The following is a 22,241-nucleotide window of genomic DNA, read 5'->3' on the forward strand; positions in this document are numbered from 1 at the left end:
GAGAGGATATTACAGGGATGTAAAACAAATAGTGAAGAATTTGTAAATTTGATAGTGGCCCTGTTTGGTAAATAATCAGCCTATCAGCCAATTTTGGCTTATTTGACCACTATTAGTTGTTTGGTTAATAAGCTTTTTGTAACTTCAAAATGCTAAAATTCAAAAGGCTACTCCAAGCAGCCTTTTCAATTAGCTTTTTGAGGAAAGAAATTATACCAAAAAGCTATCAGCTAACAGCTAATTTATCAAACAACTTTCTAGAATCAGCTAATATTATCAACAAATCATACCTTCTAACCCAAACAGCCAACCCAATCAGCCAACAGCCATTTACCAAACAGGGAATGTGAAAGTGGGATCCATTTTAGAAAGTAAGAGAAATTTATGAGTTAAGGATAGCTTTAACATTACATTTGTTAGTATAAATATTACATTTGCATATTAATCCTATTCGATCCGACATGTTTTATAGATAAGAATTTGTGTGATGGTCTAACACAAGTGTTACCCTAAATATTTAGATTATCTTCAAAAATAATTTAATTTTATATTTAGTTATTATTATATAAATATTTTAGATAAATCTCATCATTTGATCAACGCGCAATTTGTTACCAAACCAGCCCTTAGGTTTGGATTCTACATTTCGATTTTCTACCTACTCACGAATATTTTATTAGTCAAAATTTTAATATTTAAAATAAAATATAATCGGCATCACCGCCCCTCGAAACTTCCTGAAAATGCAAAGCCGCGTTCACACCACTCACACGTTTTCTCGAAACCCCATTCCATATTTCCATTGCAAAACCCCAAACCACAATTCAAACATTCAATCCCCTTTTGCTTCTGTCTGTTGGATTGCAAAAAGTCAAAGCTTTTTCTTGATTTTCTGGGGGGTCCCAAAATCCTCAAATGTGTTCACATTTCCATTCACACATTACTTCGAACACCTTCCCTGCAATCCCTCCCTTTTCCTATATATGAACTTTCCTTTTCTCCAGCAAAATTCCGGTTTTTCTTCTTCTGCTATTTATATCCGTGGAATCATCGACGAGAGGATTAATCAAATGAGCGCTAGTAACGTACAGAATAAGCGGAGACGGAAGAAGGTCGACGGCGGCGGCGTTTCCGGCGACGGTGAGGGGAGCAACGAGGAAAAGCGCGGGGTTGTTAAGACCCGGGAGGTGAAAGAGATTCTGACCTCGCTGTTGTTGCTTGAGGAGCAAGATAAGGAGGAGCAGGAAGAATTGGATAGGGAAGACCTCGAGAGCAGAGCCCTTCTCGAAGCGAATCACAGGAACACGAATCGCGCGATGTGGGATTATTTGTCCTATGTCCAGAAGCACGATAGCGCCGTCGAGCAAATCGAGGGGACGAGGAAAAGGAAAGTGAAGGGTAACTCTTCTTCCTCTGCCGCCGCTGCCGCCGCGATTGCGGCGGCAGCGTCGGCGGAGGAGCAAGAGATAGACCCCTCGGGTAATCGGACCGGCGGCGGTAGCGAAAAACCCGGGTCCGCGCCGCCGCAGAGACGGTTGTGGGTGAAGAACCGGTCGCAGGACTGGTGGGATCAATGCAACAGTGCGGATTTCCCAGAGGAGGAATTCAAGAAGGCGTTTCGAATGGGGAAAGACACATTCGAGATGATCTGCAATGAGCTGAGCTCTGTGGTTGCAAAGGAGAACACTATGTTGAGAGATGCTGTCCCTGTGAGGCAAAGAGTGGCAGTTTGTATATGGAGATTAGCCACAGGTGAGCCTCTCAGGCTAGTTTCCAAGAAGTTTGGCTTAGGGATTTCTACTTGTCATAAACTTGTGCTTGAGGTTTGTACTGCCATTAAAACTGTTTTGATGCCCAAATACCTCCAATGGCCTGATGAGGAGAAAATGAGAAGCATAAAGGATGAATACGAGGCGAAATCGGGGATTAAAAATGTAGTTGGATCAATGTACACTACCCATATCCCCATCATTGCCCCCAAGATTAGTGTGGCAGCTTATTTTAACAAGAGGCATACCGAGAGGAACCAGAAAACCTCGTACTCGATTACTGTCCAAGGCGTGGTTGATCCGAAAGGAGTGTTTACTGATGTGTGTATTGGGTGGCCTGGATCAATGCCTGATGATCAGGTCCTGGAGAAATCTGCCCTGTACCAGAGGGCTAATGGCGGCCTGTTGAATGGCGTTTGGATAGTCGGGAGTTCGGGCTACCCTCTCATGGATTGGGTTCTCGTTCCGTATGCACAGCAGAATTTGACATGGACGCAGCATGCTTTCAACGAGAAGATCGGGGAGATCCAGCGCGTGTCTAAAGATGCCTTCGCAAGGCTGAAAGGGAGGTGGGCTTGTCTGCAGAAGAGAACCGAAGTTAAGCTCCAGGACTTGCCCGTTGTGCTTGGGGCGTGCTGCGTGTTGCATAATATATGCGAAATGAGGAACGAGGAGATGGACCCCGAGCTCAATTTCGAGCTCATTGACGACGAGATGGTGCCCGAGGTTCAGTTGAGGTCAGCTTCTGCAAGAATGGCTAGAGATACTATTGCTCATAACCTTCTGCACCATAACCATGCTGGTACTTCTTTCCTGTCATGATCTAGCCAATTGGATTGAATTAATTAACTCAGATTCTTTCATGCTTATAGTAATTTATTACAGTTTATGTTATAGAAGATAAGCCCTCTGTCTTAGGGCTCTGTATTGTAGCATTATTCCCCTCTTTTTTTCCAGATTAATGACTGTTTCTCTCATAGGCCATAGGGATTGAACAGAAATTGTGAACACATATTGTAATTCAGTTTCTATACTTTGATATACCAATCATTAGATGAATTTTAGTAGAAGATGATTCTTTGATTACTAATGGAATTTACTAATGGCTTCATGGTTTTACTAGATTCTTTGAAGTGGTTTTGGTTACAATCCCACTTTCTTTTCTAAGGATATTCTTTTGTGGTACATAGAAATAAGAATTGATCCAAAAACCTTAATACAAAGTAATTTATGTAATTGACTGCAAGATCTTTTGAACTTTTTCTTTTTTTTTTTTTTTAAAAAAAAGAACTTTTAGGATTCAATGTTCCTCCAAATATGCATCATAATTATCATCATGCACTATATTTATATTTATAATACTTATTACTTTAATTTCCATAAATGCTAAGCTAAATGTACATCACATGTGTTTCATTCACTTTATAGTATATGCATTCTGTTCATTACATATGTTCATAAAAATAACGTTTAATGTACATAAATATTACTCTATTTGTCTCATTTTACTGTCATGCTTATTATTTATTGGTCAAATCTAACTATTTTTATTTTATTTTTTTTGCATATTTTCTTTAGTATTTTTAAATTTAATTTGTTTTGTGTTCTATAATATTTTAATGTAGTTTCTAAATATATAAATTTTATATATTAATACTAAATTAATATTATGAAAAATTGTATTCAAAATCACTTTAGTAAACCTCATTAACTGAATCAGACACATAAAATGAGACGGTTGGATTATATTAAAGTAATGATTTTATATAAGTTTATATACCTATATATTTAGTTTTTAAAATAAATTTTTAAAGAATATATCAATATGTTTATATGTGTATCATTTAAAAGATTTCAACTAGAAATTTTTAATGAGATATTTTTATACATTAATTTTATATATACAAAAGAAAAAAGGTAAAAATAAGTTTAAGTTAAAAAAAAATGTACGAGTAAAAACAAGATGGAAGAAGATGTGTTTAGACGTATGTTGCAAGAAGCTACTTGTTCATTGGTCCACTATATAATTATTACATAAAATTTATGTATAATGTTTTACGGAGCTAGCTGAGTTGAGTTGAATAACTTGGATTGATGATCACCTTAAAATTAAAGTATTGCTACTAATTTATCAAGAAATTCTTGTTAAGTATAGCTGGAATAATTTTGTGGTTGAATAATTTGTAAAATATATACTTGGCAGGTGCCACAGTCAGTTTCACCTAATTCCTTCTGAATACCTCAACAAACCCACCTATCTGATCATAAATAGAATTCCCATAAACTGAGTACTATAAATAGAATATCATTTCTCTTTATTTTTATCGAGTATGAACACTAATATATTACTCCGTAGTATTTATTTATTTATAGAATTTATAAACTATGTTAAGAAACAGAGTTTTTTCTCAAAATGGTCCCTCGACTATTGCGTATTCTCAATTTTGCATTTCGACTTTCAATTGCACCTAATGTGGTCCCTTGACTTTCAAAAACTCACCCAATTTGGTCTTCCGTTACATATTCCGTCAAATCAGTGTTAAAATGGAGGGCATTTTCGTCCATTTACCTATTGTTAGCCTAATAAACATTGTGAAATAGTTGATGGACCATTTTGAGAATAGTCAAGGGACCATTTTGGGAAAAACTATTTTATTTATTTCATTTTTGTTTATTTTCATTTTTTAGACTCTATAAAATTAGAATTTCTATACATTTTTTTCTTACAAATATAAATAGTTAAAATCGCGCAATCCAACCTCAAAATTTTTAACTTTCTTTACAGACTTTTCCTCTAAATATACAAACTATTCCTATGAAGTTTTACAATAATTTTCGTAAATTTCATAAATTCTCATATACTTTTTTTTTTAATATTCATAGACAATCAATCACTATGTATCACATTAAATATTACTTTTACCATTGAAAATAATATTTTTTTTCAAGCGTAGACACCCAAAGAGTGTAAAATGTAGGGAAAAATATTGGGCCGAAAGGTAAATTTTTCTAGTAAACTTCTCAAGTGAGCCGAAAAGTAAAATCCCGTCAATGTTTCCTGCAATATTTTCTGTATTTGATTTCGAAGTAATTATTAAATTTTATATTAATTTACATTATTTAAGATATTGTATGACATCTTTTATATGTTTTCCTCTTCTTATTTTTTTATTAATTATTAATTATTAAGGCAAGTATAATTTGTTTTGTGACGTGGACACATTATTTTTAATAATTTTGATTTAATTAAATTATACCTTAATTATAAAAATCCTACCTAATAATTTTAGTATATTACACGGGACACAATAATTATTATAAATAATGTTTAATAATTGTCAATTTGTATTCAACAATAAAATTTATAGTTAATTTTTAAGTCAATCATAAAATCTTTTGTGATGTGGGCACATTATTTTTAATTATTTAAGTTTAATAATATTATATCTTATTTATAAAAAAATCCAAAGTAATATATTTAGTACTACGGATGTGACTAAGAATTATTTTAATCGGTGCTTAAAAAATGAGTATTTATAAAATTTACGAAACTTATTGTAAATCTGCATAGGAATAGTTTGTATATTTAGATAGAGGGAAAAAGTCTGTAAAAAAGTTAAAAAATTTTAGGATGGATTGCACGATTTTAACTATTTATATTTTTAAGAAAAAAAAATGTATAGAAATTCTAATTTTATAGAGTCTAAAAAATGAAAATAAACAAAAATGAAATAAATAAAATAGTTTTTCCCAACATGGTCCCTTGACTATTCCCAAAATGGTCCCTCAACTATTTCTCAATGTTTATTAGGCTAACAATAGGTAAATGGACGAAAATGCCCTCCATTTTAATATTGATTTGACGGAATATGCAACGGAAGACTAAATTGGGTGAGTTTTTGAAAGTCGAGGGACCACATTAAGTGCAATTGAAAGTCGAAATGCAAAATTGAGAATGAGCAATAGTCGATGAACCATTTTGGAAAAAAACACTTAAGAAACATCTTATACTTAATTAATCTTCTCTTTCGGATCTTCAAATCAGAAATGGTGGGAGACTTTGAAAAGACCCATTAGACCCTGCAACCCAATAACATCACAATCAGGGCTATTTAACCGTCCTGACCAACCCCTGTCAGTCCCCAATCATTATCGCGTGGACCTGGTCCATATAGTTGTGTAAGTCACGGTCTAAAAACACATAAAATACATTATTTTAACTCATAAAATATATTATTTTAACGCATAAAGTACATTATTCTAACTCATAAAATATATTACTTACCCTATAAATTTCATTATTTTAAGCATCCTTAATATTTTGAGGTTTTTTGTGATTTTTGATATGCTAATTAGGAGAGAGGAGGGAGAGAAAAAAGAGGAAAAAGTAAAGAAATAAAATATGACAATTTAAAAAAAAAAACAAGAAAGAAAAAAAGGGTCTGTAAACGCGCCCAGCATGGCACGTGCAAAGCGCAGAGGTGCCCTACACGCACAGATTGCGCTTCACTTTCCTAAGAAGGTGGGTCTCACAAAAACTAAATTTGCAAGAAAAAAATCTCCCTAACAACTCATCTTCCCATTTGTTAAAACCTGCTCTTTGGTTTTTTCTTCTAACCCCCCAAAAAATTACAATTGGAGAGACTCTAACAAAAAAATATATTGGCCCTGTTTGGTAAATAATCAGCCTATCAGCCAATTTTGGCTTATTTGATCACTATTAGTTATCAAATAATAAGCTTTTTGTAACTCCAAAATGTTAAAATTCAAAAAGCTACTCAAAGCAGCCTTTTCAATTAGCTTTTTGAGAAAAGAAATTATACCAAACAGCTATCAGCTAACAGCTAATTTATCAAACAACTTTCTACAATCAACCAATGTTATCAACAAATCATACCTTCTAACCCAAACAACCAACCCAACCAGCTAACAGCCATTTACCAAACAGGGATGATGGATAATACACTAGACCTGGACTACATGGACTGGCCCAAGAAAGCAATTGGATCAAGAAAGCCCAAGAAGGACCCTCAACACAAAGCTACAGAAGAGTTCGATAAGGATTGACACTTGTAATATTAGCAAGATTAGGACTTATTAGTTATAATGTAACAGGGACTCCCAATATGAGGCGGTCTAGGATTCTTATTCCTTATAGGACTCTAGGCCCAAAATATGTATAAATAGACCCTCCACACACGGAGAAAATGGGGGGAAGGCAATTCTGAGCAATACAATACATATATTCTGTTGCTATATTTTCCTACATATTTCCTATATTCTCGCCACTTTAACAAGTAGTGTTGACCTGCCTTTGACTACCCAGAAGTCATAAAACCAACAAGGGCCATTATATATTATACTAACTCATAAAATATATTATCTTACTTCAAAAATTGTATTACTCAAACATATATAAAGTACATTATTCTAACTTATAAAATACATTATCTTATCACAGAATATTTATTATTTTAACACGTGCACGAAGCAATAATTTTTTTAAGATCAAAACAATATCGTTTTAGACTGTAACCCACACAATTATATAGATCACAATCTATAAAGGTGTATGAACCACGGTCCACTTAATAATTTGCCTTCAGTCGTTCACTTTAAGGTTTCACATGTCAGATGGGTAGTTGTGCCCAATTTCTGTACTGACAATATTATTTTCACATTGGTGGAATGGGGACAGGTGCAATTGGTCAGACGAATCACTTCTAATAATAAACCCTAAAATAAGGATTTCATCAAAAACTGATATTTATTAATTTCATAGTCAATCTTGTTTGACAATTAGCATTAAGGGATAGCTATATTAACTGATTTTAATAAATTAATAATATTTTTTTGGTACCTATCAATTAATAATATTAGTTGATTATATAAACACTTTTAGTAAAATAGTTAATTTTATGTGAAATCATCTTAAATGAGACAGATTATATTTTTTAGTGAAAAAATGTAATATTTTCACAATAAGTATTAAATTTCATTTTCAAAAAAGTATTACATTTTTATTAATATTTTTAAAAAAGTAATACTTAGTAATATATATATATATATATATATATATATATATATAGGGTTGCACTCTCGTGCGAACTCTCGCCCAAGTAGGAAATGAGAACGCTCCACAGCCGTCCACGTGTCCAGATCAACGAATCAGATGCAATTTTAAAAAAATGACGCGGTGGCATTTTCGTAAATAACTGGAACTTTGGTGCACCTAGTTTCACTTACAAGTGCATCTATTTTCACTTACAAGTGCAAGTAATTTACCTTATTAATATTCATGCACCTATTTTCGCAAATACTTTCATTTACAAATGCAAGTAATTTACCTTGTTAATATTCATGCACCTGGGTGCAACATAGGTGCACCTAGTTATAACATAGGTTGCACCTAGTTATAACATTAGGTGCACCTAGTTATAACATTAGGTGCACTTAGTATTGATGCTCACTGTACAATTCACTTGCACCTTTAATACATTTTACAGGCATCTGCAATACATTTTACTTGCACTTGTGCAAGTAATTTACTGTGTTAACATTCATGCACCTGGTTGCAACCGCACCTAGTTATAGCAATAGGTGCACCTAGTTATAACATTAGGTGCACTTAGTATTGATGCTCATTGTACAATTTACTTGCACTTGTAATACATTTTACTTGCACGTGTGCACCTATTTTCACTTGCAGGTGCAAGTAATTTACGTTGTTAACATTTATGCACCTGGGTGCACCTATGCGCACCTAGTTATAACATTACGTGCACCTAGTTATAACGTTATGTGCAACTACATTCCGGACACGTGGCGCGCTGTGATTCGTCCGCAGTTCTCTCCTGGGCGGCCAGTACGCACCTGAACGCGATCATATATATATATATATATATATATATATATATATATATATAATTACTCTCTGTCTCATTTTATATTTCCTACTTACTATTCATTAGTCAAACTAACTCTTTCTTCTTTACTTATTTCTATTAACATTTTCTTATATTTTAAATTTATTTTTTTATGTTTAATTGTACTTTTAATGTAATTTCTAAATATATAAATTTTACATACTAATTATAAACTCACTGTTATGAAAAATTAAATTGTAAATAACTTCAATCAAGTCTCGTTAATAGAATTTGACACATAAAATGGAACTGATGGAATATATTTTTGTTAAACATATTATATTTCTGTCTTTCTGAGATTAGTTTCACACAAGTTTTTGTGTTAATAAACATAGTTATTTATGATTAAATATTTGTAAAATGACTTATAACTATATAAGTATATTTTATTATTTATTTAACTATTTTTAAGTACTTTTGATTTTAAGTGTCAATTTTATAAAAATTAATGTTTGTTGTTATTATAAAATAGACTTATTTGCATGAAAATTTTAAATATTTACATTTTGTGGCCATTATGTACAAACTTTTAGACTTTTGTGAAAAAAAATACAAGCCTTTGTGTTTTGTGGCAATTGTACCCAATTATATTAAAACCACTAAACTTTAAAAATTTAATATAAAATGTTTGTATATTTTTTTAATAATTACCATTTTCAACCCAAGAACAAATTGAATCTAACTCAAATTTCTTGAATTTTCATACAAATCATCTAAAAATTTACAACATAATGTTATTTGAAAAAAAAAACATGATGTATGAAAATGTCTACTCTATGTAAGTAAACGTTTAAAAGTTTAAAAGTAAACTATTAAAAATATATTTCACAATATAAAAGCGTGTTCACATATTATAGTTAGCAATTAATATTTAAATAAAGAGAATTGAATTATTTTAGGGTTATATACTATAATTGGATACAATTGTCATAAAACAAAAATATTTTTGTTTTTTCACTAAATTTTAAATGTTTGAATATTCACAACCTACTAATAAATATACTAAAGCCATTAAAGTTAAACCTCTAACGGTAATATGCTACGATAAAGTATTTTTTTCACACATGTTTTTCTATTTTTTTATTTGGAGAAGTTTGTTTATAAGTTATCCAAATTCCTTAACAGCAGTTTTCAAGAATAGGTTAATACCAATGGGGGCTTGCAAGGGTAATAGCTCATTCCCAGGAATAATTTTCCTGGGAATAAAAAGCATTACCAAACAAAGGACTAGGCCTATTCCCGGGAATGTTATGTCATTCCAGGCCTATTCCGCGAATCAAACATGCGGTAAAAAAAGTGGAAAATGGAGATGGAATGTGAATTTGGAGGAGTAAATTTAGTAAACAAATTTTTCATTTTCCATTCTTCCACTTCTTCAATTCTTTGTTTTTCCATAAAATCTTTCCTTTTTTCTATTTTGGTAAATGAAGTGTAATTTTCTTTCTTAGAATTATGAGATGACATTGAAGGGTCAAATTCAACTATTATAGGTCATTGCATGACAAGCGGGGAATGGAGGAAAATGACTCCGTCGTTTCATTTTTATTATATTTTATATAGAGAAACTCAATACTTTGAACCTTTCTCTATCTCAAAGTCTCTCCAATTATCAATTCTTCAAACCCTATTTCTCAGAAAAAGTATCAATAAATCCAAAAATTAAACCAATAATATTGCACAAAAACGTTTACACACGACCCAATAAAAAGATGTCTACAAAACTCGAACAACGGAAACAAAATATAAGAAACGTTCACAAAATGTATATATATAATATGCTACGTTAAAGTAATTTTTTGCATAATGTTGACATATTTTTAGAAAAAGACTAAAAATATATTGGGGGTGTTTGTTAAATAGTTGTTAGTTGATTGGGTTAGTGTGATTGACTAGTTGATAGCATTAGTTAATTGTAGAAAAGTGTTTTGGTAAATTAGTTGTTAGTTGATAGCTGATTACATGCAAAATGACTTTCTTAAAAAGTTGATAGAAAAAGCTGATTCGAGCATTTTTTTTGAATTTTATCATTTTGGAAAAATAAACTGTTACAAAAAGCTAATTAATCAAACACTCATATTATTTGTTTAACTAAGTCAAACAACTAATAGTGGTCAAATAAGTTAAAATTGACTGATAGTTACTAAACACGACCGTTATTTTCCTTAAGATGATACTAAAACTCTTTATAATATTCATTAGCTCGTATGAATTTGCGAACCCCATCACAACTGAAAAAAAAAAAAAAAAGTACTTAGTAATGTTTGAGGGAAATATTTGAAGGTAAATTTAATAGGGAAATGGCAAAATTCATATATATTCTATTGGATCTTATAGGAGGAAACATATATATTCCTATTGTATTATTGTTGAGCACGTCTACTGATATGATAAGAGCCAATAACGTTAGGTCTATAATGGGAATCAAAAAATGTTTGTCCAATTGTTTGTTGAAATGAATGGTTAATATTATTTTGATTTGAGTATTATTATTATTATTATTATTATTATTATTATTATTATTATTATTATTATTTTTCCTACTTTACCCTCTATTATATCATTTCTTTTTCTAAATATCTTCGCATTTCGTCAGTGTAAATTTTAGTACGGAATATTCCGTTAACTATTTATTATTCTTAACTTACTCATTGATTTCCATAAGGAAGGTCTTAAGTTCAAATGTCATCCAACTCAGAGTTGGCATACCTGTTGAACATATACTATGAATAATTGAATATGTTAGAGTGTATTAAAAAATACAATATAAAATTTATCATGAACTTTTGTCAATTAATTAGCCAGTCTATATACATAGCATTCAAAGTTGAGCATCAAAGATTACAAATAAGGAACCTTGTGATTAAGGTGCATGGTTTTCCTTCGAAGGTGCGTTGTTTTTCTTAAGTGTGTGATTTGTATGCTTAAGGTGCATGAATTGTTGAAACTTAAGGTACGCCATTTTAAAACCTTAGGTGCGTGGTTTGTGTTCTTAATGTGCATGATTTGTGTACTTAAGGTGTGTCGGCCTAAAGCTTTAGGTGCGCGTGGTTTGTGTTTTTAAGGTGTTTTGTTTGTGTGCTTAAGGTGCGTGATTTGTGTACTTAAGGTGCGCCATTGTAATGGTTAAGGTGCGTAACCGCACAGCCGCACGAGAACCCTTCCATATATATATATATATATATATATATATATATATATATATATATATATATATATATATATATATATATATATATATATATATATAGAGAGAGAGAGAGAGAGAGAGAGAGAGAGAGAGGCTGGATTAGATGCGAACAGCCTCCCCCGTGCGGTTGTGTGGCCTGATCTGCACCATTAGATTCTATGATCTAAGGCTTCATATTAATCCAAACAATACAGGCGCTTGATCTTTAGTTATATGCGAACGGAAAGGATAATGGCCCTGTTTGGTAAATAATCAGCCTATCAGCCAATTTTGGCTTATTTGACCACTATTAATTGTTTGGTTAATAAGCTTTTTGCAACTCCAAAATGCTAAAATTTAAAAGGTTACTCAAAGCAGCCTTTTCAATTAGCTTTTTGAGAAAAGAAATTATACCAAACAGCTATCAGCTAACAGCTAATTTATCAAACAACTTTCTACAATCAGCTAATATTATCAACAAATCATACCTTCTAACCCAAACAGCCAACAGCCATTTACCAAACAGGGCCAATGTTGACAATTCACTACAATTTCAAAACTAGATCAAACGACGACGGAGACTTGAAGTCGACGAGCACTGAGCAACGAACACCAGACGAGCGTAGAAGGACTCCATCACCAGCAACGAGCGCTCTGTTCCGAACAAAACGCACAGGTCGACTCCAACAGAGGAACGAGAATGGAGTAATTCGCAATAGTCTGTGCATTATCAACATTAATCTGGTTCATATTTGAGATAATATTGGTGTAATTCGCAATAGCATGTGCATTTGGTGTGTGGTGGTTAAGTGGTGTGTTTTAATCTGAAAATTGGTGCATTTTATAACGTATAATAGTGTGTTTAATACATTTATCGGTGCATTTGAATTGACTAGGTGTATTTGAGTATGGTGGGAAATGGTGTGTTTTAATTTGTCCAGTGGTGCATTTTATAATGTAGAATGGTGTGTTTTAATACACATGGTGGTGAATTTTACGAGAGTAGTTGCATTTGGTGTGTGGTGGTTAAGTGGTGTGTTTTAATCTAAGAACTGGTGCATTTTAGTACGTAGAATGGTGTGTTGTAATACGTTTGTTGGTGCATTTGAATTGACTAGGTGTATTTGAGTATGGTGGGAAATGGTGTGTTTTAATTTGTCCAGTGGTGCATTTTATAATGTAGAATGGTGTGTTTTAATACACATGGTGGTGAATTTTACGAGAGTAGTTGCATTTGGTGTGTGGTGGTTAAGTGGTGTGTTTTAATCTGAGAACTGGTGCATTTTATAACGTAGAATAGTGTGTTTTAATACACATGGTGGTGAATTTTACGAGAGTAGTTGCATTTGTTGTGTGGTGGTTAAGTGGTGCGTTTTAATCTGAGAATTGGAGCATTTTACAACGTAGAATGATGTGTTTTAATACGTTTGTTGGTGCATTTGAATTGACTAGGTGTATTTGAGTATGGTGGGAAATGGTGTGTTTTAATTAGTCTAGTGGTGCATTGGTGTGTGGTGGTTAAGTGGTGTGTTTTAATCTAAGAACTGGTGCATTTTAGTACGTAGAATGGTGTGTTTTAATACGTTTGTTGGTGCATTCTATACCCTAACATTACCTTCCCCACTTACAATTACCATAAAGCCCCCACTTAACTTACGTGAATTAAACTTTCTAAATCCTAATATATAACATCCACCGTCAGATCACCTCAATCCAACGACATATGTTGGGCCACACGACCGAACGTACTGTGCAGACCGCATTTGAATTAAATTCTATATATATATGAGTAATGCTACCCACCCCTCATAATCTCTCTCTTGACATGACACTTTTTCATTTGATGATTTAGTCTTTGATAATAAGTTAGGGGTCTCAATTCATGACATCCAATTGTTATAAGTCATTAGTCATGTTAGGATGGATTTCAGGTTGGGGGAGGGGGGATCTTTTAGGGAAACAAAGTAAGTATGTATATATATATATATATATATATAACCAAATGTGAACTAGATTTCTTGTGATATGTATGAACTAATTTGATCCATTCATTTAAAATGATCAATGGCTAAAAAATGACATGTTCTTCAATTTTATAAATATTAACTTAAGGAATCAACTTAGAGATTCCATACATCTATTTCTTTAATATAACAAAACTAATTAGATCAAATCTGTTCTTTTTACAAACTAGCACAAGTAATCCAATCGCACATGAGACACTACCAACAAAAAAGAAGTAAACAAGCAATGAAGACGAAAACAATGAAAAACATATCCAAAAACGATTTAACAAAACTTATAGTAATTTCAACCAAAAATAGTATCTACTACCTAATACTATACCAACTACAATAAGTATTTAGATAATTGTTTTTATAAAAGTGCAAACATTAATTTTAATGCTAATTATAATGAGCTTCATTTATATATTTTTGCATTGGTATACTTTGAATTACTTATTTAAATACAAACATTGGACATTAAATCAGTCACGCAATGCGCGTGTAAAAACTAGTATAATATATAAACATAAATATACAATACAACTATTACTTTTAGTTAAAGATGAAATAATCTTCCAATTTGGTAATGGTCCACGTATTACTTTTAGAGTCTATAAAAAATAGGGTGTGTTGAATATATAATATATAAATATAAATGTGCTCAGTTATATATGGAAATGATGCAACAGTTGATTGGGCAGACCAAACAGTTGAGAATGGTAGAGGACTCCTGCAGTACTGCCTCATGTTCCTCACCTCCTACCCTAAGAATTATGAGAGGAGATAAATTGCTAAATATATTTCACTAAGAATTATGAGAGGAAATAAATTGCAAAATATATTTCACTGAGAAAAAATGAGTGCTTGTTTTTTCCTTGGAACTTGAGTTGTGCCTCAGTGAGAAAAGATCCGAGTACTTATTTTTTTAACCTAGACCCGAATAATTGCTAAATACTACACTCACTTAGGCTTTTGAGCACTAAGCTAAGAGAAGAGCTTAGCTGTGACAAGTTCAACTACAAACAAACATAGAGAATATGAAAGGAAAACTCGTAAACTTGAAAGGAAAACGTGTAATAGAGAATTAACAAAGTTTACATTCCTTGTTAAAATGTCCAAGAAACAAAATATGACATTTTGATGATTCATAGCAAGAGAATATGCAATGCAGCTTGTAATAATTTGTAAGCTTAAACAAGTATATAATCAAAAACTGAAAATACCATATAAAATAAGAATAATATTGCACTCAAATCCCCAAAAAAACAATCCAAATCACCCTCAAAACCAACACACAATCACACAACCACAACACAGACTATATATTGTATGTATGGGCATAGACACTTCTCTTACTATGGAACCCATGCTATAAACCCTTTCTTAAGAGATAAGTCCCCCGAAAAAATTAAATATTTGATGTAATGCCTTAATTTTTATCATCATCCTTTTCCTTCTTCTCAGCCTCATCTTTTTTCTCCTCAGCAGGGGCAGGCGCCTCTTTGTCTTTGGGCTTGTCTTCTTGATCATTGCTTTCAACACTCAATTTCTCAATAAGTTTAGCAGCACTAATAGCCTCTTCAGACTCTTCATCTTTCTTCTGTTGAGATTCAGCTATTTCTTCAACCTTGTCCTTGAAAGTTTTGCAATCTGGAAACAAATTGATATACAAGGTTGAGGATCGCTATTACTTTCACAAAATAGTGTCCCAAGTAGCATACCAAATTGGCAAACCCCATCCCACACATCTTCTCAATGGCTGATAATTACAATTGGGAACAAAACCTGCTCTATTCTTTTAAAATTTGTTTGAAAAAAAGCATAGCACCCAAACTCAAAGCCAGTTGTGTTTATGGACAATGGTACTTGAATTTAGTTCTGTGAAGTGAAGTGTTCTCAATTTCATTTGGTTGCAGTTGGACGCCACACCCTTTTCTGTCTCTATTTTTTCTTTTCTTATTTTAACACTTCGTCCAGCATTACATTGTTCTGTTCATAAAGTGAGAAAAACTATATTTCAAATCATGCTAAGATTCTTGATTTCTACAAAACAACAGTAGCATCACTTTACCCTTAGGCGGACAGTAGTAGACAGACTAGGCAGCCTAGGCAACCGAGTCAGGCAACTCGGCGCCCAACTCAGCCGAGTGTTATATTCTTTTTGGTGTGCAATGTTTACACTTCTGTGTTTTTCTTATTATTATTACTCACCCGCCTAGGCACTAGGCATCAGACTAGAGCCTAGTGCCTTCTATAATATTATTATGTAGCAATGGAACATAAATGTTCAAGCAGTAGTTTGAAGTATCCATATGTAACCACACATGCAAGAAAAGTGGCGCCTTACTATCAACAAAAGCAACATGTAGCAACGAAACATAAATGTTCAAGCAGTAGTTTGAATATCAAAAAACCAAGAGTTGGAAGTATCCATATGTAACCACACAAGCAAGAAAAGTGGCACTTACTCTCAACAGAAGCAAATCTAATGCAAAATGTCTCCTCCTTTAGCTCCCCATCAGCAAAATCAGCAGCATGCCAAACACAAGATTTTTCATTCCCCGCATGTTCTTGCATTGATATTGTAGGAAGAACTACAACAAAGTTAAATCAAATCAAATCAAATCACAGACACCAGTATACTAGCTAAGACAGAAACATAATAAAGGCACTTAAAAGATGATAGAAGCAGGGGAAGAGAAAAACTCACCCAAGTGATTGGCACAGATTTTGAGTGTCTTTGACTGCCTCATCACAAGCCTAACTTTTCCAGTTTCTTTATGCTTCAAAAGCTTCACAGTCCCAGCTCCTCTTTCTTTCCACTGATTTCCTTCTTTATCAAATCTATACAGCTTGGCTTTCCTATACAACAAAGAGCAAAAACTTTCACCAATTTTATCCACAAGAAACGAAGATTCAATTTTCCTTGTCAACATAAAACAACAAGAATACAATTAATTATTTAAAAAATTATTAAATTACGTTTATGCCAATTTTATCCACAAGAAACGAAGATTCGATTTTCCTTGTCAACATAAAACAACAAGAATACAATTAATTATTTATAAAAATAATTAAAATTACGTTACTACAAACAAGTAAAAGTTCATCTAGGCTACCTTCTTGAGGTTCCTTCTCTCTATAATAATCCACTCAAGTATAATTGTTATTCTAGAACAAAATCTTTCTTTCAGTAAGAAATTAATTCAAGCCTAGACAACTAAAAATGCACATGAAATTAATTCCCTAGTTTACTAAAAGCACAAGTAAAAGGGATATTCGAAGAGAATACACTCACAGATCTAGAAGGACATCCTCGTTCTCTTCGCCAGTGCTGACGGCTACTTCCTGAAGTCTGACGATGGGAGCAACCTGAGCTCCGGTATCCTCGTCTTCCGCGGGCTGGTTCTCAGAAGATTCCTCCTCTTCTTCCCTCTTCTGCAATGTAGGCTCTGCGCTGCTCGCCATGACTCGTAGAATTCCTGCTTCTTCCGAAGAGAGAGAGAATTCTGTGTTTCGGCAGTAGAGACTAGGGTCTAGAGAGTGGTGGAGAAGTAGGGTTTTAGGCTGAAGAGAAGATGAAATAAAGGTTTTGTATGAAAAATCTTGGGAGGCCCATTACACTATAGCTAAGCCCAACATAAGTGATCGTGTGTACGAGGGCATCATCAATAGAGTTAGGGTTTTGAGGAGTTTTTGTATGTGCAATTAGGAAGCAAAAAATAAGAATGAAAGAAAACAAACAAAACAAAACAAAATTAAAATCTATATTAAAAAAGACATATTTACGTGCCCAAGTGCACGCGCCGGTGCTTGCCTGGGCACCAGAGTTGCGCCTTACGCTCTTCTCCTCATTGATGGGCCCTACATTATTTTAAAAATCCCAAATTAACAAGAAGGCCTTTGGCTCTCTTTCATATTGACAAAATGTTTCTCAAAGCAAAATACACTATTGGGGATGGTCTGAAATAAACTAGCACATTTGGAATCAAAGGTTTTACCATGAACATGAGTATATTTAGCAAACAATCTCTAACTTCTTTTCTAATTTTTTTTTTATGGCAAAATCTACTATAATACCATCTCACGAATACTTATCCGTAAGATAGATTAAATTTTTCATAAATATTGCATTTATCCTCATAAGTATTAGAATTTTCCTCATAAGTAACTATTCAACACCTGATATTATGTTTTGATTTAAAAGTATTAGATTTTTCATCAAAAGTACCATATTTCTTCTCATAAGAGCATCCTCAATAGTGAGGATTTTGGATCGGTTTTTGAGGTGTTAACTAGGAAAGAGAAGAGAAAAAAGAGGAAAAAAATCTAATATTTTTTTTTGCCAGCCGGCGCGTGTAGTCTGGGCATCGGTTGTGCGCAAAACGCGCACAACTTTACACTCTCTCATAATGGGGCCCACAAAAAACTTCAATTTGTAGGAGCACCTTGGATCTTCTCTTCCTCCCTCTCTCTCCTCCATGTAAGCAATTGTTTCCTCAAAAACTGTGAAACATCCACTAAGGCCATCCTCATTAAGGGGATTTTGTGAAAATTTTGGAACAGTAAAATGTGAGGATGAGTTTTTTTACAAATGTGAAGGGGTGATTTTTTGGGATATTTTTCTCCTGCAAATTTGGGAGTTTTGGTAGGCAAGTCTCGGCCCCACTGTGGGAAGTGAACTGCGCCTCATGTGAGTCAGGCGTAGTTCTCGCGCCCAGGCGCGCGCGCACACACACATATATATATTGCAGTTTTGTATTTTGTTTTTTTTTTTTCTTCCACTCTCATTTTCTCTTTCCTAATCACACCTACAAAATTTTCTCAAAACCACACTAAAATCTCCACTATTGAGGAAGGCATAATGTGGATGCTCTTATTAGCTTGTATACACCACTATTTTTCCAAAAAGGTTGAATTCCCAGCTTCAATGACCCTTCACCCCCGGCTCTACAGAGCATCTAAGAGGATGTTTGTTAATCAACTTGATTTCTGGTCTTTCTTCTCAAACTTCATCATTGTGACTAAATGAGCTGCCCATGCGGGCTTGTACACACCACTATCAGTACTCCATATCATTTATGGATGACGTACGGTAATCATATTCCGTATTTCACTAATTAATAATATTTTTTGAAAGAGGTGATCTAGTAGGTGAGATCTATTTTTTATATTTGAATAATTACAAATTTTTTATAAATATATTCATTAGTGAACATTATTATGTAACGGACATATTTATGTCCCCACTTATGATTTCCGTTATAGTTGTATATTATATATATGCTTGTATCTTGTTTGTAAAGTGGTTGATCTAATGAGAAAGATGACTCCCCTTTTTCTTGGTTCTTATTGTTTCTATACACTTTGTATCTCTATTATCATTCACCGGTTAGGAGATAACATGCCAACGGGCACAACAACATACATTACAACACGTTATCAGCACACTCAATTACGGTGAACGGTACAAATTCTAATTTTATTCGAATATGCATATTTTATTTCCATAATTGCTATATGTTATATGCAATTCGTATGTTTTCATATGTCTTAATATGAAATTGCTTGCACTATACAATTTATATGTCTTTTGTGTATATGCAAATATTGTTTGCTGCAATTTTCCTTTGCTTCAATTTCTTTTCTCGAATAGAAATATCATCATCGGCAGAGACGATCATAACAAGACAAGAAAACATTTTGGTATTGCAAATAGAGTAATTGCACATATTTTTTTTAGTTTGTATGTGCGTATATACATGACATTTTTGCAATTTTGTGTGGAATATATCACATGTTTTTCGAAATCTTTAACAAAAAAAATTTACCTGCTCGAGCAAACAATACTCTGGAATCTGGTTTCGCCGGAGACTGGATTGTCGGAGGCAGCAGATCGCGGCGGCGACAGCATCGGAGGACGCTGTTGCGATCAGCGCTTCCTATCGACGACGACTTCGGGGATCTACGATTTGTCTCGAATTAACATCAAAATCAAAACCTGTTTTCTTTCTTTTCTTCCGGTCACAACTATTTTCTCGATCTGCCTTTTTCAGCGATGGTGGCGACGTTGCTTGGAGAGCGAGAACGACTATCTTTTTCCCTACAATCGGCGGCACCTGTCCAGCGATCGGCCCCAGCCGCGGTGACATCATCTCTCTGCCGGTTACATATGGCGACGGCGACGGCGACGGCAACGGCGGCATCATCCTGTAGATGTCGGTTCGCGATCGTTCCCGTAGAAGGCGGAGGCGCGGCTCTCCGGCAGAGGGTCGCGGCGTGAAACTCCGGCGGAAGGATGGCGGTGTTGAGTGACGGAGATGTGCGGTGGTGTTGGCTCCGGTCGATGGTAGTGATGGTTTCGGGCCGTCGACCCCTTCCTCTTCGCGTCGTTCTCTCTCACTCTCCGCTGTTGGCTGCGTTTAGGCTGCTAGGTTTTGATTAAGCTCGGTTTTTCTCGGCCAGACCTTGGTCCATTTGAAATAATTTTAAGTTTTTTAAGCATTAGGGATGCTTAAAATTCGGACCCATTTAATTTAAATTTGGGTCTAACTAGAGCCTTGATTTTAGATAACCTTTGTATATATAGATTTTTTTAACAAAAATCTAGATCTTGGCTGCTATCACCAAGTATGAATTCATCAAAGCCTGGTTTTAACGGGAGCAATTGCTTAGATGTCCACAAGTAATGAGGCCTTGAAAGCTCAATGCCCTAATTTTTTCATTGTTACCTTTTTGGACCATGACCTAAAATGAATACCTTCCTGAAAAGGACCTGGATACGTTATAAATATCCCTGAAGGATAGTTTTTTTTTTTGCAAATATCAACTGGTCCTTTCTAAAGCACAATTGACTGAAGTGTTTTTTCATGTCACAAACATACGTTGTGCAAGAAGGATGTTTCTATCACAATTTTTTTAAGACCTTGTCTTCTTTTAATTCCCCTCATTGCTAGCAATAAAGCTGCAATTTCATAATGCATGTTCAGCTGACCATGCACTAGTGCCTGAAGCACACATAATGTTGCCCTGTCAAGTACCGTCAAAAGGGGACATGGAAAAGGTCACGATATGACTAATAGGTCGCGGTGGCAATAATACACTCCCAAAACCAGCATAAAAGCACAATGATCCAACTTATCGAGGATAACTAGATTCATACATAACTCTGGCCCAACAGCAAGAATGCTTCGAATGTGGGTGTAAAAGCAACTGCTCCCGCGTGCCACACCCCGACGCATTTTGTTGAAACATAACAGAACATCACAATGTTGAATCCAACCAAGTAACTTGCTTGAAGAAAATGCTCTTGTTGGTAACATTGATAAACCTACCTTTTCATTCGACATCGTTTTAGTGATGTTCCCTTTGGTATACTCTTTATATACAAACCTCTACAGTTCTTTTACCATTATTGCTAAGGTTCCTTTTGTGAGCTTCGGTCGAGCCTCACTTTTACTCTACTAGTTTAAAGTGTTATTATGTCAAATAATAATGCATGAAAATACCTTCTCATCTATACCTATCCTAGAAGTGATAGGTTCTTCCTCGATAAATTACAACAGTAATTCTGTTGCAAATATTTTGAACGAGTGCATGATCTATGAAGATCACTATCCCTCAATGGTGATGGTTCATCCCGATATGAATGATCATCAGTAAGATCATTCTGGTAATAAGTAGAGGAATATTTTCAACGGTATTCTCTCGATGTTGTATACATTTGAGTCAAACCAAATTATCCACATCATGCCATTACAATTATTTGCTTTAATTTTTTTTTATTAAAGCTATTTTGACATTTTTTTTCGGAATCATACCATACTTATGATTATCATTTGGTTTGCTAAGATATACCCAAACAGGTATTGATGATTTTGGGAAAATCATACCTGATTTTTTTCAAATCTAGCTCACTGCATATACATCCCCCATAAACCTAGTACGTGTAAAACATTTCCCATTTGCGTTTCTATTCTTAGTGTGCAGTCCAATTGCTATATCACCACCATTTGCGTATCTTTATGGGCTATAACATTCCGTCTATTTACATAGAGCCCATGATAAGGAATCAATAGATACGCTCACTGCATACTGAAGATCAGTTTCACGGCATTAGGGGGAGATATACCCAAATTTAAATGCCGAGAAATCCCATGAAATGGAACGATCTTCATTATAATCCACGTACTAGTAAAACTGAACTAGAAGTTTAGAAGATAATCTATTTGCAATATTAGCAAATAATCTGCCAAATATATATACCAATAACGTATATATACACTGATCATGTTGATCAGAAAAGAGTAACAAGGTCCCATAGATAATCCCCAAATTGGACCAAATATATTTATCTCAATACTCCTTGACACCA

General features: G+C 33.9%; 2 protein-coding genes across 2 annotated transcripts; one reads left to right on the forward strand and one right to left on the reverse strand.

Moving 5' to 3' along the window:
- The first annotated feature begins 823 nt into the window (after positions 1–823).
- On the forward strand, positions 824–2,855 carry LOC116023021 (protein ALP1-like). The gene has a single exon (XM_031263960.1). It carries the CDS (start codon positions 984–986, stop codon positions 2,589–2,591), a length of 1,608 nt encoding a protein of 535 aa, XP_031119820.1. The 5' UTR covers positions 824–983; the 3' UTR covers positions 2,592–2,855.
- Positions 2,856–14,944: 12,089 nt separating this feature from the next.
- Positions 14,945–17,434, reverse strand: LOC116021764 (ran-binding protein 1 homolog c-like). The gene is made up of 4 exons (XM_031262240.1): positions 17,166–17,434; positions 16,578–16,729; positions 16,336–16,461; positions 14,945–15,517 (listed from the first exon to the last, which is right to left on the reverse strand). The coding sequence occupies exons 1-4, from the start codon at positions 17,333–17,335 to the stop codon at positions 15,297–15,299; spliced, it is 669 nt and encodes a 222-aa protein (XP_031118100.1). The 5' UTR covers positions 17,336–17,434; the 3' UTR covers positions 14,945–15,296.
- Positions 17,435–22,241: the final 4,807 nt, after the last annotated feature.

Source organism: Ipomoea triloba, chromosome 6 (genome assembly GCF_003576645.1).
Source record: "Ipomoea triloba cultivar NCNSP0323 chromosome 6, ASM357664v1".
NCBI lineage: Eukaryota > Viridiplantae > Streptophyta > Magnoliopsida > Solanales > Convolvulaceae > Ipomoea > Ipomoea triloba.